The sequence below is a fragment of the Engystomops pustulosus genome, chromosome 1 (genome assembly GCF_040894005.1).
Source record: "Engystomops pustulosus chromosome 1, aEngPut4.maternal, whole genome shotgun sequence".
In the NCBI taxonomy this organism is placed as follows: Eukaryota; Metazoa; Chordata; class Amphibia; order Anura; family Leptodactylidae; genus Engystomops; species Engystomops pustulosus.
This window is the reverse complement of record NC_092411.1, coordinates 119,048,792-119,064,950: the sequence shown is the minus strand read 5'-3', so window position 1 is coordinate 119,064,950 and position 16,159 is coordinate 119,048,792. Positions and strand designations below refer to the sequence as shown.

At 41.1% G+C, this 16,159-nt stretch overlaps 1 protein-coding gene across 3 annotated transcripts in view; it reads right to left on the bottom strand.

The window, feature by feature from the left end:
* Positions 1–16,159, bottom strand: part of DOCK8 (dedicator of cytokinesis 8) — a 120,552-nt gene that overhangs the window by 20,764 nt on the left and 83,629 nt on the right. For all 3 annotated transcript variants that reach the window (XM_072151529.1, XM_072151519.1, XM_072151539.1), the window contains 10 exons: positions 14,060–14,173; positions 13,384–13,536; positions 12,350–12,489; positions 10,528–10,697; positions 10,164–10,303; positions 9,190–9,372; positions 8,360–8,489; positions 7,776–7,863; positions 6,407–6,503; positions 2,123–2,257 (listed from right to left, as the gene is read on the bottom strand). In XM_072151529.1, coding sequence (XP_072007630.1) covers positions 2,123–2,257; positions 6,407–6,503; positions 7,776–7,863; positions 8,360–8,489; positions 9,190–9,372; positions 10,164–10,303; positions 10,528–10,697; positions 12,350–12,489; positions 13,384–13,536; positions 14,060–14,173 — 1,350 coding nt within the window. The remainder of the gene's footprint in view (positions 1–2,122; positions 2,258–6,406; positions 6,504–7,775; positions 7,864–8,359; positions 8,490–9,189; positions 9,373–10,163; positions 10,304–10,527; positions 10,698–12,349; positions 12,490–13,383; positions 13,537–14,059; positions 14,174–16,159) is intronic.

The window sequence follows — 16,159 nt, the reverse complement described above, 5'->3', positions numbered from 1 at the left end:
AAAGAAATTTGGGCTCTGTATTCAAATGACCTACAAGAAGTTCTGCGACATACATCAACTGCACCCGCTCTCATGTTAAACAGACCAACACATGTGTCACGTGTGACTCGTCACTACCAATTTGTGTTGCATGCAAGCCGGCGCCAAAATCCGATCACGTGCACCAAAAACCCCTGTGCAATTCAGGGCAAATATTCGGGAAACCCGATGGAGATGCGTCCGACAGACCCTTAGTAAATGTACCCCATTATGTGCACCACGTGCAACAGGCCCAAATAAAACTACTTCAAAATAAACCAAACACTAACATCAGTGGCATCAAGGCTCTCTGCTTTTTATTTGGTTTGAGAAAAATTCACTGTATTTATACAAAAATGTTGCATTAATTTATCAATTCATTTGTGCCTTATCAAATTTAGCAATATACTTGGTTGGTGTTTGCAGGAGAATCATGGCTGTGTAACAGAAAAATGGAAATGACTGCGATAAAGATTTATGAAGAACACCATTTGATTTTATGCAATGTGAACCAAACATACCTTGAGAATGCTGTAGCTACACTGACGCAGAAACATATCTTTTTTCCTTAATTGAATAATCAATCTGAGCTGGATGATTCATATACAGCAGCTGGGGGATGGTGCAGCGATTGATTACTTATGCCTGTCAGGGACAACTCAGTGATTACATCATTCTCTGGAGCAGTGCGTAATTAGGGTAAGAGGAGAGCACAAGGGCAGCCACAGGAGCTTCAAAGCCTCATTATCATAATTTTATAATTGTTTTTTACGCAAAACCACTCAATTTAGGGATTAAACAAGATATGTTTCTGCATTAGTGTAGCTACAGCAAGGTATGTTTTGTTCACAATACATGAAAACAAATGGTAGCTTTCCTTTAACCACTTAGCGACCAAGCTCGTGTGCGCATTGATGACCAAGGCCTATTTTTCAAAGCTAGCATGTGTCACTTTATCTGGTTGTAACTTTAGAAGGCTTTAACTTACTCAAGTGTTTTTGAGTTAGTTTTCTGTTACATTTTGTATTTCAAAATACTGGGACATTTTGGTTGATATATTTAACATTCATTTATTTATGAAAAAAGGAGAAACTCGCAGGCCTAGCCTAAGGCTCCTTAGTGACCGATGGAGAAATCCTAATGGGTGGTCACTAAGGGGTTAAGAAACCATAGCACATCTCAAGCATATCAGTCCCTGGGGTCATGGTCACTGGAGTCTATGTTGCCTGCCCTTTACTCTGCACAGTCCTACTTGACTGATCCTCCTCAAGTCTACCACATATCTGCATTGGAAACATGGTTGCAGTAAAAGTATGGCCCATGGTGCTTACATTATAGCTTTCAATGGGAATCCTAGCAGCTGAAACTCCAATGACCAGCAAGTAACAGCATATTCTAGCATTACGCTTTCACTTAAAGAACACCTACCACTAGGGTCAACGATTGTAAACCAAGCACAATGACCTACTTGTGTGTGCCCCCTCTGGCAGGATTTGCTCTTATCTTAGCTTCTTATGCCCATGTTTTGGCTTTGAAATTATGCAAATTACCCTGGGGGACACCAGGCTCCATAGGTGTTAATGGCTCATTTACATACATTTTAAAGCCTTTTTCTTAAAAACATGGGCTTAGGAAGCTTAATGAAGACTGGATCCTGATGGTAGTAGGTCCGGTTTACAATCCTTGATCCTGATGGTAGATGACCTTTAAGTAAAAAACTTTGATGTTATGTTTTCGTGTTATCAAAATAATTTCATAGAACTGTTAATAAGTGTGGTAACTCCATTTAGCATAGCCGTGGCTCTGTGTGTGTTTCCCTCTGCTTGGTTGCATAATTCCTTTTTGTACTTCAATAAAGAAAATATCACGTTTTTATCTACAACCGGAGTGTCCGTGGAGCTGGATTATTTGCATTTTATATATTTCTTGGACTTGGAACAAAGAGAATCCGTGCTTGTACTCCTGGTCATATACTGCTGTGCCTCCAGGTGAGCTGACTTCCACTTTTCTACATTTAACTCCATTCAGCATAAGAACATCATTGTAAATTAGGTAATGACATCGAAGCACAATAATTTATTAGTTTCAGGAAAAACTGTGTTACCTTGATGATAAGCAGACGGATGGAGGAGAAGCAGTGACACAAATAGGTGCTGCTCTGATTGGTACTAAGAGAGTGTACAAGTACTTTAAGGATTCCTCCTAAAAGGTTGTCTTTGCAGTCCACTGATAAATTGACCTAAAATACATAAATAAATGTTTACATGTGCAGATACATTACAATAAATTATTTAAACATGGTACATACTGCCTGAAATATAAGAACTTTATGTCTCATTAAAGAAATAGTGCCTGGATTTCAAGAAGCCTTTCCTGTGCTGCTCCATGGATATTGTAGGGATCATTAACACATTACAGGCAGTCCCCGGGTTACGTACAAGATAGGGTCCGGAGGTTTGTTCTTAAGTTGAATTTGTATGTAAGTGGAAACTGTATATTTTATAATTGTAGATCCAGATGAAAAAAATTTTGGCTATAGTGACAATTGGAGTTTAAACATTTTTTGCTGTAATAGGACCAAGGATTATCAATAAAGCTTCATTACAGCTGATTATGGCATTCTGGGACTATAGTAAAGCATTCAGAAAGCTTTACCAGAGGTCAGAGGGGGTCTGTCTGTAACTATGGGTTGTCTGTAAGTCGGGTGTCCTTAAGTAGGGGACCGCCTGTACAATGTCCTAACGCTTATTGAAGTGTCTATAACCAGTCTAAAACCCTTAATGAATGTGGCACAAGGTATTTCAACATTATTTTTATGCAGATTGGGATAATTGTGACAGTTTTTAAAAATCTGCCCAATGTGTCTTTGCTGAGCTAAAGAAGTATGATTTATCATTGATTCTTCTGTGTTTACCTCTGCTAGAATACACTGGGTATGGGGACCCCTAAACCATAGACATGCAACAATGCCCAATTTAGCATCTGATATAAATGGAGAGGCCCAACCACAATTTTGCTAGGGGATCAGTCCTTTTCAAGCCAAGCAAATCCACTAGCAAAATCACAATTTGAGGTGTGGTGTTTTTTTTTTAGCTAGAACAAGTTGTCACGGGCACCCCCGCGATCCATACCATGGATCGCAGGTGCACCCGTGCCCCTCTCCGCTGCCCCGGTCCCGCTCCCATGCACTCGCCTCTCCTGGCTCCGACTCCCGTCCGGACTAGCTCCCGCGCTCGGCCCCCGCTCCCAAGGGCGTTCCCGCCGCAGTGCCTCCAGATTTAAAGGGCCAGTGCACAGGTGATTGGCGCTGGCCACTTCCTGTTCTGTATTTAACCCTGATGACTCCCATCATTCCCTACCGGATCTTTGTGTGTACTCCATGGTGAAAGCTCCCCTGCGATATTCCTGCGTTCCTGTCTGTTCCTGCGTTACCTGAGTCCCTCCGTGTTGCTGTGTTACCTGAGTCCCGCCGTGTTACTGTGTTCCTGTGTCCCGTGTGCCTGTCCTCCCATTCCCTCGTGCCTGGACCTCCCGTTGCTGATCCCGAATTTGGACTTGACCTCGCATCTCTGCCACCTGCCCTGGCCTTCTGCTTGGACCTGACCACGAGACTGTCTTCCGCCAAGGTACCTCGACCGCGGCTGCCACCGCGGGCTAGTCGCACATGTGGAACTACCTGGTGGTACCCTGCCGTAGCAAGTCCATCCCGCTTTGCGGTGGGCTCTGATGAAAACCAGGTGCCACTTAGACTCCGGTCCCAGGTGTCGGCTAGTACCATCTCCCGCGGTGGTCTAGAGGACCCACTGATCCTGACACAAGTCTTAATAATGCCATTTTCTAAGCATTTGTTCTCAAACATATCCCCAACAGCAGCAACACACATATGAATAGATAAGAATATCAGTATTCGCTTTATAGAAAAGACAAACCCAGAGGAAACCTAGCCATTGTTCTCTGGCTGCCATATGCTACACGACTGCATATTTAATATGCTGAAACAATAAATTATTCAAATAGCATTTAGCATTGTGTTTTTCTTTACTATTATAATTTTAGCACTTTTATACTCATTAACATAATACTGGTGATTATTGTATCTGCTAAATTATCTGCAATGTTCCCGTCATTATTAGGGGGCTTTCATTATGCAACTATGTGGTGTTGTGTGGTTACAATCATATAAAAAATTGCACTGGAAAGACACACGCCTACTTTAGCTATTTCACCGTTAAAAAAAAAAAAACATACTAGGTTAAAAGGAATCTAAGTTAAGGGACCTATTGGAACACATTTACTAAAAACACTATCTAGTGTGCAGAGTGCGCCAGATACAGTTCCCTTTTTGGTGCACCTTTAACATATGGCGTGCAACACATTTCTGTCAGACTTTGCATGATAAATGTGGCGCACGGTCCAACTGAGCACCGGAACACCCATTTCAGTGCAGAAATTTGTGCTGCATGAAGAATAGTGCAGCCGTGGCGCAGCCACTTCTTAAAGGACTTCTACCACCAGGATGAAGGATTGTAAACCAAGCACATTGACATACTGGCGTGTGCCCCCTCTGGCAGGATCCTCTCTTCTTTTAGCTTCTTATGCACATATGCATCATTTTTAAAGCCCTTTTTTCTCAAAAACCAGGGCAAAAGAAGCAAAAAGAAGAGCAGATCTGGAAAGAGGGGGCACACACCAATATGTCAGTGTGCTCGGTTTACAACCCTTCATCCTGGTGATAGTTGTCCTTTAAATACCTGTGCTAGCAGTTTGCACTGAAAAAAAACATGCAGTTTTTCGCCCTGGTTTTCCATATAAAAAAGTGCCTTAGGTGCCTTCACATGTATGTATTATGTCCATGTGCCACAATTGTGTCGCGGTTGCATTTTGACCAAAACTTTTCAATATTGTGCACTTAAAGGGGGATAGTAGTGTGTGTTTGTGATAAATTTATAACTGATGTATGACACAATTCTGTCGCAACAGCTTGAAACAAAGTGCACCAATAAAAAAATAGATGCAACTGTGCGTAGAAGCATGAAACACTATTAAAAGGAACCTGACACCACATTTCCACAAATACAGCTAGTGGGTGTGTCTTGCTTTATACCTACCCATACATTTGTAAAATGTACCTCATGTATGTATCTAATCACATGAAATCACAGCATGTCTCCATGGACTTCTACTCCTCTCCATTCTCCATGGAGGTATTCTGTGATTTCATGTGATCAGATACATACATGGGGTACATTTTGCAAAGGCAAGTGGTATAGGACCTTAGATGACATCAACCTGGTCACATGACATGAATGTAAGACGAGGCACAGTGTAAAAAAGCTGTCACAATATGTGAATTTGATGGTAGATGTTCTTTAAAATATTATGAGGGACATGCATCAGTGCTTCTCCAGCAGGTTTTTTGAGATTATTTAGCAATTATGGCATGTGGGGGTGGCTGCCAGCTGAGTGGGCCGGCATTCCTGCCCCATGCCTGCACAGCTTTTTACTAAACTACGCTAGGTTTGGGCTGGCATAGTTTTGTCCAGCAGCGCGGCGAGCTGATGTATACATCAAGAGGTCTAAGTCTCTTGATGTGCTCGCTTGTACATGCGCATGAGTGCTGGCATATGATAAATTCTGTCCATAATGCAGCTGGAGAAGATGAGAGGCACAGATCGTAAAGTGGACCAACTAATTTCACGTTATGCTCAGATTTAGTTACCTTGGATTGATTTCCTGAAGTGCCACTCCTTTCCTGAGGAAATTACCTTACTTCCTATCCTGACCTTCCTTTCCCTTTTGAATTGTGTTTCTCTCTACCTTAACCCTCCTTCACATTCTTCCCCTAGTGTGGTCTCTCATTCCTTGTCTTTTGTTTTAGTATTGTTACTTGTTTGCTACCACTTGTTCTCCTTCCTTATATGTTGATAAGTTGGTCTTATTGGCCATTAAAGCTTATTTATACTTTTGAGATTTGACATTTCGACTAAATCTCATCATTGTTGGAGACGACCTCTATTGTATCCTCATATGTAACTTCACTGTTTTCAGGATGGTCTATTTGTTACAAACAATTTAAATGTGTACTTGTAGTCATTTGTAATCTGCAACATCGGAAAAAAAACATAATTGAACATAAAAATATTTTCTTTTACTGCAGTTTTAAAAAGCACTATTATCTACTGGGTGGATACACCCATCTATTTGACATATAATAGAACCAGTTTGGCATCTGCTGGCAACAGGAGTGCTATAGGCTCTGCTAACTCATGGTATCCTTTTATGATTAAACATAACATATGTAAGACATAAGGTACATACCACTTTTTAAATTGCTCTGTATTGCAATATCTATGTAATGTTTCATTGTTCTTAAGAATTAATATCATACCTGTATTATAGTTTCTAGAACATCTAGGATGATCAGGTTGGCTTCGGTAGCCAAGTTCCCACACATAATGGCTTCCTGATCCAATTCTGCTTTGGTCCTGTATGTAAAGTGTGATAATATTATATATTTTATATATATATTGATATATAAAATAAAAATTAGAACATAATGGGGCACATTTATAGCTTCGGTAGCGTCCATGCAACACAAATTATGGGGCGTGCCAGCGATCAGTCCGACGGATTCGGACCGAGTACGGTATTTAACATGCAAATTGTGTTGTACGCCCTATATTAAAAGTGCACAAAAAAAAAGTTGGTGAACTCTGTCGGGCGAGAGATTCAACAGATTCATGATTTCTGACGCACGTTCTTAATGAATTGGTCGCACCCAGCATTATACACAGAAATAGTGTCATGGGTGCCCCCACGATCCATGTCTTGGATCGCGGGCACACCCATGCCCCTCTCCGTTCCACTGCCTTCTGGCCCTCAGCATCAAGCTCACCTCTCCACGCTTCTGCCCCCATCCGGCCCTAGGGAGCACACACGCCGACACTCTAGGATTTAAAGGGCTAGTGCACCAATGATTGGCGCTGGTACTCCCAGGTTTTCCTTAAAGCCCGGTTATTCCCAGGATTCCCTGTCGGATCTTTGAGCTACCTAGCCTAAGAGAAAGCTTCTTGTGAGTGAAAACTTCCCTGCTCTGCTGCATTCCTGTTGTGACCTCGGACCGGACCTCTGCCTCTCTGCCGCCTGCCCTGACTTTATGCCTGTTCCTGACCTCGAGCCTGGACGTTTTTGTACCACGGCCTCAGCTGCCACCGTGTGCTGGTCACACTTGTGGAAGAACCTGGTGGCACCCTGCCACAGCAAGACCATCCCGCTTTGCGACGGGCTCTAGTGAACACCAGGTGCCACTTAGATTCCGGTCCCAGGTGTTGGCAGAAGTTTCTGCCTTTATAAATAAATGTGCCCCAATATACACAAGTCTGAGAATAGCTCTAGTGAATTAACCAAGACAGGATGAGTAAAGGAGACCTTTTATTGTTACCTTCGGTGCTTTGCTTATATAATTTAAGGGGTCCAGTTTCTAGGGATTGATCCACTGATATAGCGGTAGTAACTTTGGATGTGTTATTATATTAATCTACAATCAGTGGATCCATATTCTGATACAAGTATACCACAAGAACATTTTGTTGTTTCCCTTGTTGTTTAAGAATGTTGAAATACAGGAAACAAGTGACCTAACAATTATGGACGCTGATTCCATTCATTTTGTTTTATGAGTTTGACCCTGCAAGTTTTGCACATTACATATTACAGTTTTAACCTTTAACAGTTATGAAAAGTGTAAAGGTGCTCACATATTTAGTCGCTCATTAGCTTGGCGCCAATGCGTCTGCTCCTTCCTCCACCTCAGGTTTTCATTAAGTCCAGCAAATCTGTCATTCCCTGCAAAAGAAGAAGACAATGTCACCTGTAATTTCCAGGTACTAATGACAGCCCATGCTCAGAATGTATGACTCTTGGCCATGATTTGTTGAAAGACACACTGTAATTATGGAGTCAGAAAAAAATGAAACCTTATGAGGCTACAAACAGCAGAATGGCTAGTGGAACAGCATTATAACATTTAGCACAGGGCTCGCATTTCAGAAATGTGGATTGGTCACATATAATGACATGGCCTGATATTACAGGTTCTGTTAAAAGAAACCAGATATTGTCTGATTATGATCCCCTTAATAGCAGGTTGAAAATTATGGAGAAATAAGTATGATTTATATCTAAAAGTGATCTCTGGCTAATAAAAAAGCATCCATTCACATGATTTACCAACACATAGAGGCCTATAAGCTGGAGTAATAACACACGGCTCTCTTTGGAGCCAACTGTCTAGAGAACCATGGGGTAAAGTAGCAATCATTTTGTAGAAAATATTAGGTACCAGTTTTCCAGCGCCTCATCATTTCTCCTCTGGCTCCTTCTCCACGTAACAAAGCTTCTTCCAAGCGAGCCTTAACATCTTTGGACTTCTGAAGCACCAAAGTGCTCACTTTATCTGGAGACTGTTTACCCTGAAGGAATAACAGGATCATAATTGTATACTAATAAAAAAGGAATAAAATCCCAAAAAGTTCTCAAATTTTAATCCCCTAGTGATGTTTACACAATAAGGTTCATTTTTAACCCCCTTACTTTACAATTTTACTCAGTTTTATTGCTGTTTTAGCGACTATTACTCAGTGATGGTCAGTGTAAGAATCCAGAGTGTTAGCGGGACTCTCTAAGCAGACACTTCATGATCCCTGTGGGCTGACAATCTGGTTACATGATCAGGATCCATGAGAGGATATAAAACACAAAGACACTTGCCAGCTATAATACACACACAGTCAGCTCTGCTATACCTCCTACCCATGCTATAAAGATCTTATCGTATCTGTAGTTTGTAGAGTGAGTCTTTGCAAGCTGCTTGCCAGCAGGAAGTGCCTGTGTCTGTATACTAGTCTTGTAATGCCTGGGGAGTTGCAGGAGGTAGAGAACTCTACAGCATGCAGGCAAGAGAAGATATTCATGAAAGGTATCTGCCGTATCTGTTGTATCTGATTTCTGTCTAACTTTACACCTCTTATTAGTTGGTTTATTTTACACACACTTATATTAGTTGGCTTAGTTTACACACACTTAGTTTAGATTTAAAAAAGTGCTGTGTACTGTGGAACATGTACACTGTACAATGTGCAGCATAATATGGACAGTGTACAAAAAATGTACCTTGTATTCAAAGCAGGAAACACACATATAGAGTAAATCAAGTATTCTGTTCAGCTGCATAGTGGGTAGGTAAGCCAGCCACTTTTGGATGACATTCTGTTCCACGTTTTTCATAATCCAAAGAAAGCAGGTGAGAAGATTCCGGGTACATTCTGGACTCAGAGTGGTGTACACTTTTTGAGACTAGAGATGGAAAAAATGTGGTTTCAGAGTAAATGTATATACTTGAATACATCTGCCTCTGCTGTCGATATTATATAAACATATAACACGATGAAAGTATTTTTGCTTTGTTGTATTAAGAAGTACATATAAAACTGTTTAAAAAAAGTACATTGACATATATTGGCTAGAAGTGAACTACATATAGGCCTTAAGGTAGAGCTCAAATGTAATGTGAGCAGTGCCTAATGTGTATGTCGGATTCCCAAAACGTACAGTTTAGTTTAAAACTAGTTCCCTTCTTTTTATTGAACTAAATATGCACAGTTGTTTCAGTTGAGAATGTATGCTTATGGGAAGTAACAGAGATTACTGGCCTGTGTGCGGGCAACTGTATAGAAGAGCTACTAAAGTGCAGAAGTGTGCACAATCATCATTTTTCTTAATAAGCAGCATTGCAGAACCCGTCTCTAATAGTAGCACAGGTTTGACAGGTCCATCATACATTCTGCCCAAATCTATCTGGGATGCTGTGTCACCTAAGTTCCTGTATCCAGTAGAGATCTAGCAATGTAAGATATAGTGCAATAATACAGCACTGGTACCTGTACTGGAGATGGTAGTCTAGGAGAAAGCAACTCTGTCTCGTAGTGCATAGACATGAACAGCCCCAAGCACGGACCATTGACATTCCATGTTTCTATTTAACAACTGGACATAAACTTAAAATCCCAAACAATCTTATGTAACTGATAGGATGCAAGATGGAAAAGAAATAGTGATGTGTTGAGTATTAGAAGAAATACACTTACAATTGATGATATAAGTATTGGGGACGGCTTAAGATCAAATTGGTTTCCTGCAACTGCCATTGCAACATTTGGGTTTATCAGACTTGGGGTATCTGGCTCTTCCTCTGAACTGCGTGATTTTCCTGTTTTTGTGTCTAAAACTATGAATTGATAGAAAATTTAAATTAATCTACATGTGCTAAAAATAAAAATACCATGATAACAATAATGCATCCATCAGTTAGGAGGTCACTTACAGTGAAGATTCACATCTACCGGAGTAGTGGAGACTTATTTATTCTGTTCTATGCAGAACATCATCTGTAATGTATTGGTAGTATATGTTTGTAATAGGTGTTTCCTTTCATATACTTGATTTTTTTACCTGAAAAATCATGGAGGTGAGGAATGGCATCTAAAATCGTGCTGACTAGAGGCAAATACAGAGCAGCAATTTTGTTCTTTATTTCTGTTTTCTGACAACGGGGGTCCAGATCATGAGAGCTCAGCAGATTGTGTACAGCATTGATAGCCTTTCGTTGGACTTTAATGATTCTGGTAAAACATAAATCAATTAATATTTCAGATGAGCTATACAGTCTAATACTTTTACATTAATTAAAAAACCTTCAAATGTAGAAGACTTGGGCTTGAAAACCCCTTCATAGCATAACTCTGAAATTACCTGGCCAAAATTAGTTTAGCACAGCTGGAGAGAGCCTTTGACAAGAATCCCAACTATACCTACTGTATATCATGCGGCAAGCTCCTTCCTAGCCTAAGAGCCAGCTACATTTTTTAGCCAGAACAAGTCTTAATAATCAATTAATCAATCAGTATTTCTAATGTGCTCTACAGTCCAATAAGTTTTACATTAACGTGAAACCTTCAAATGGGCTTGAAAACCCCTTTACCTACTGTATATCATGCGGCGGGCTCCACCCTAGCCTGAGATCCAGACCCTTAAATCTATAAGTTCTACTTTTAAAATTATATCCAGCTTCACCTGACAACACTTTGGTTGTTAAATCAGCTAGGGGTCCAGAGGTCAGAGCAGCTTCCTTCACTCTCCCCTCATCCCAGTAAATAGCCATCAACTTATGTATCAGACCACTGTTCTGATCCTACCGCTTTCTGTTCACTAACCCGACTATAGCCTTGTACAGAGATGGAGGTGCTATGCAGAGCAGGCTTATGGATGATATTCTGTGCACACTGGATTATTTTTTGAAACTAAGTGGCTGCTGTGCACTGTGTGTTGGAACATAGGAGTAGAGTGTAGACAGGACAGAGCAGACATGAAGGAGCTGCTTCCCGTAATCACTGAGAAGAGACAAAGGAGCATACTGCATAGAACCACCCCCTCACTCTTTCCACAGATCTGTTAAGTTTCCCTCTACGGACTGTCCTGGCTTATAAAGCCATGTGCCAGTCAATCCTAGGGGACAATGAATGTTATAGAATATTAACCCAAGACCCTACTCAAACATTTGCTATCCAACTGTTAAACATCTTGGATCCAGCTCTGAATAAGGGCCTGATTAGTAAGCAGGAATTCAACTTCCTGATGCCCAAATATCCCACCCTCGCGACCTTTTACTGTCTTCCCAAAATACATAAGGGGTATCCCCCGTTAAAAGGTTGCCTGATAATGTCAGGCATCAATAGTCTGAGACAGGGGATATCTACATATGTGGATAACATTCTGCGTCCATTTGTGCTGGCACTTCCATCCTTCGTGCGTGACACAATGGACGTTTTAAGAAAAATAGATGACATCATAGTCACACAGGGCACGTTCTTGGCAAGCTTGGATGTGGAAGCCCTGTACAGCTCGATCCCGCATGACAAAGGCTGTATGGGGGTGAAACACTGTATCAATGAGAGGGTTACACTTGTCAAACCATAATCAACAATTTGCTCAAACAGCTTTGATGCTGAAGAACAATGACATTGACATTGCAGCATCCAAGGTGTCAAAGATGGAAGACCAATTTCAGCTTGATCACTGGGTTTACAAAGAGCAGCAATCTTCTTTTGATGCCCTGCTAGAAATAGGCGCTGTGTCAGAAGCCGCCATAACAATGGTTTACAGCTGTGATTATGGGACCAACCCTCGTGATGAAAAAGTTTGTCATTTGTGCATATTTCTTACAGACTGCCTCAGGATACTACTGAATATTATAATTGTGTTATGAATGTTATACCCTTCAGCTTCAGAGTCCAGTGCAGCATCCAATTCTGTGAAAAGGAGTCCAGTTAAAAAATGCTTTTGGCGAAACTCTGGGGAGAGGTCAAACATGCTTGCTATTCTGTTATCCTGGAAGCTGGAGCAGGAACTGGAATTCTGGAAGGGAAAATAAATATCTTTAAGGCCAGTTTTACATGGCAGTATTCTGATCGGTTTGTGTATTAGTATTTGGAAACCAGAATCAGCAATGGATCCTAAAGACAGTGAATGTGCAAATCTTTTCATCATACTTTTTCTCTGCTGGATCCATTCCAGATTTTTCCAAATATTGATACAAAATAAATATGAAGCATGTCGAATCAAGTAAATGAAAAAGACAATGGGGGTCATTTATAAATAAACTGCACTCCTGAGCAGGCATAGGAGAAAGTTTAAAAGGGGTTGCAGGACAATTTTAGATGAAAAAATACAACTGACTCAGCTGCCTGATATACCACCCTATAAGATAAATTGAACCAATCCAAACACATGTCCAGAATACAGATAAATGACCCCCACTATGTGCATTTTGCCTGTGGAGTGTGCAGTGTACAACAGATTCATGAATTGCCGCGCACATTCTTCATGAACCTGGCACTCCCCGCACTGCTCCGACAGAGTGCACTAACTTTTGGTGCACCATTAGCATAGGGCTTGTGACAAAATTCTGTAGGACACAGCTTGATAAATGTGGCATACGGTCTACTTTATTAATACATGTGCAAGCAGTTTGCACTAAAAAGAATGTGCAAAGTCAGTCATAAAATTGGTGCAGGGCCTTTAATAAATGTGGGTCATTACATGTCAAGTAAATTTTTGCTATACTTTTAAGAGGCTACTCAGGGTGTGAAGTGGCCTTAGCCCTGGGAGCTCACAGAGGCTACTTCATATAAATAGAAAAAGTTATTTAAAAAATAGGCTGCACACCAGGACATAATGAAAGGCTGACTTGGGAAATCTACCTCTGGATCTACTAAGGTAAGTGGATTTCTTTAAAATGCATATTGATACCTCAGAAGAAATCGAGGGACTTGGAGAAGCTGGTGCTGATGATCCCATAAAGAATAGGTTAAGGTTTAGATAATGCTCATGGCTGCAGAGAATTCTTAGAAACTCGAGTCTCATAGAGATAAGGGTTGATAGAGAATTTAACTTGCTTGACAACTGGAAAACAAAAGAAGAACAGAAAACTGAATTCTATATGTTACAATAGTATTTTGTAAAACAATTCATTTTAACAAAATTTGGGCTTATGGGTCTTGTACCAATAGAATACTGTCAGAAGTGACCCGCTTCCTGTGACCTGGAAGGTTGCCGTGAAATACATATCTACTATAGAGGAATTTATCAATACACTTACAGTACTTTCTGTTGTCACACTGAAGAAAAAATAACCTGTACACTTTTTTTAAGGTTTTACTGATTCATTGCTAAAGTCATTTAGTAATTACTACTTAGTAATTTAGTAGACAGAGTACTAGTATTACAACAATAGTACGAAATGTCCACTAGTAGTTTGTTCTAATCTTGAGAAAAACTACATTTAGGAACATTCAGTGAAATGTAGAGACAAGAACCAGTACGTGGGCAGGACTATCTACACACTTTGTATTCTATCATATGTCCTTTTCAGAATGTACTATATGCATCACACGGCGCTGATAAAATGTGACATTTTCTTTTGTACCTGATTGCAGTAATGCTTGATCAGATTGAATACAAATCCACGATCCATCAGTGAAAGCAAATCATACAAGAAGAATGCCAGGCTTATGTTCATTTTCTCTGCATGTTCAGCTTCCTAAGATAATAATCAAATTGATAACATTACTTAGTAGGTACATTTTTACATTCACAAACTCTGCTACTTATATATCAAATATCCATAACATTAAGAGCCAGAAGAGGAGAAATGGCACTGGATAAGGGTTAGAAAATATTAGATATCAGGTAAACAAATCACAAAAGCATTTCTTTACCACATTGTCACGGGTACCCCCGTGTCCCTCTCCGTAGCGCCTCAGTTGCTATGTCCCCATGCCCGGACTTACCTCTCCACGCTCCTGCTCCGGACTCGACTAGGCCATGTGCACGTCCCTGCTCCCTAGGGCGTGCCCACCGCTCTTCAGGATTTAAAGGGCCAGCATCCTGGTGATTGGCGATGGTCCTCTGACTCTGCTATATAATCCGGCGGCTCCCATCATGCTCCGCCGGATCTTCATCCATTTCCTGTGAAGTAAAAGCCCTTCCTGCCGTGAGTTTCAGTGTGCCTACCAGTGCTGTTCTCCTGTTGTTGTCCCAGGCTCGGACTGTCTCTATATTACTACCTTGGCTGCCACCACGGGCTAGTCACACCTGTGGAACGACCTGGTGGCACCCCTCCGCAACAAGACCAACCCGCTTTGCAGCGGACTCAGGTGAAGACCAGGTGCCACTTAGACTCCGGTCCAAGGTGTCAGCTAGTACCATCTCCCACGGTGGTCCAGAGGGTCCACAGACCCAGAACCTTGACACACATTATTGCTCAAAGAGATAAAAAGGAACATTCTTACCAGGTCAGGTGTGTCGAGTCCCAGGATTCAAACTATGGGGGGTCCTATATCATTTTATTACCCTGATTCTATAGGTATCCCTATAATCCCATCATACTCTGACAAGGAGAGTACCAGTGTGGTCCCTCAACATGTCCACTAAAATTGCCCTAATCACAAAATTCTATATGTGCTCCCCGTCACACACTACGCGTTCACTCAAAAGCTTCAGTGATTCATAAGGAGGCTAAATGGGACTCCAGAAAGGGGAAGCCGTCATGACCACTCCCCAGGAGTCACTGCGTTCCACGATGGAACGTGCATTGTCTACGCATGCGTACGGTTTCACAGCGAAGCATATACGCCATCTGCACGTGCTCCCACCAATGTCCAGGAGCCCTGTTGATCGGGTCTCCCCAAGTGTTCCACTCAGAAATGCATGCATGCGCTGTAAGCTTATTACTTCGCTACATCTGAGCATATGAAGATGTCACGATCAAGAATTCATCTCTTATGTTGGTGTGCCATATGAAATTATAACAATAGATAGTTACCAAGAGGGATCGGACTGATATAGAACCATTAGTGATAAAATAATAAAGATAAATCTAAATAATCCTCATAAATACTTCAAGCAACAGAGGGATATGGTTATTTAGAGTAGCATATGATTTTGAGTAGCATGTCCTTTAATGCTATCAAATGTCTGTACCCTATTATTAAAGCGCATGTATAGAAATATATATCCATATCCAGCTTATAAAGTTCAGGAGTAAAGAACATGAAGTAAGTGAATACCCTTTTCCCTATGTGTGATCAGTTACAATCCACAGTTTCAACAAGGATATTCAACCAAAACTACACCAATGCTTATCTACAATCTTGGTATAAAATGTACCACCTCGTTTTTGAAGTTGCCATAGTATGGGCCCTAAGATTTACTTGATCCTATACATCAAGACATAACATTAAAATATGGCCCAAGATTCTTGGAGTCATTTGGCTGGTAATTTCTATGGTCACCTTATCAAAAGTCCCTTTATAAAAAGCTTTTAAAGCCAAGTTGTTCATTTAGTCCTCTTGGAGGACTGTGGGATAATTATCAGGGTATCTGCATCCTGTCAGTGGCATAGAAGCCCAGAAATAATCGCAAATGTTATCTCATTGCTAATCTGCGTGAACGGGGTGGCGCATTACTGTCCCCACGCCTGCGCACTCGCTGCAACCGGCAAATTTTTACATGTGAAAAGTCGCCA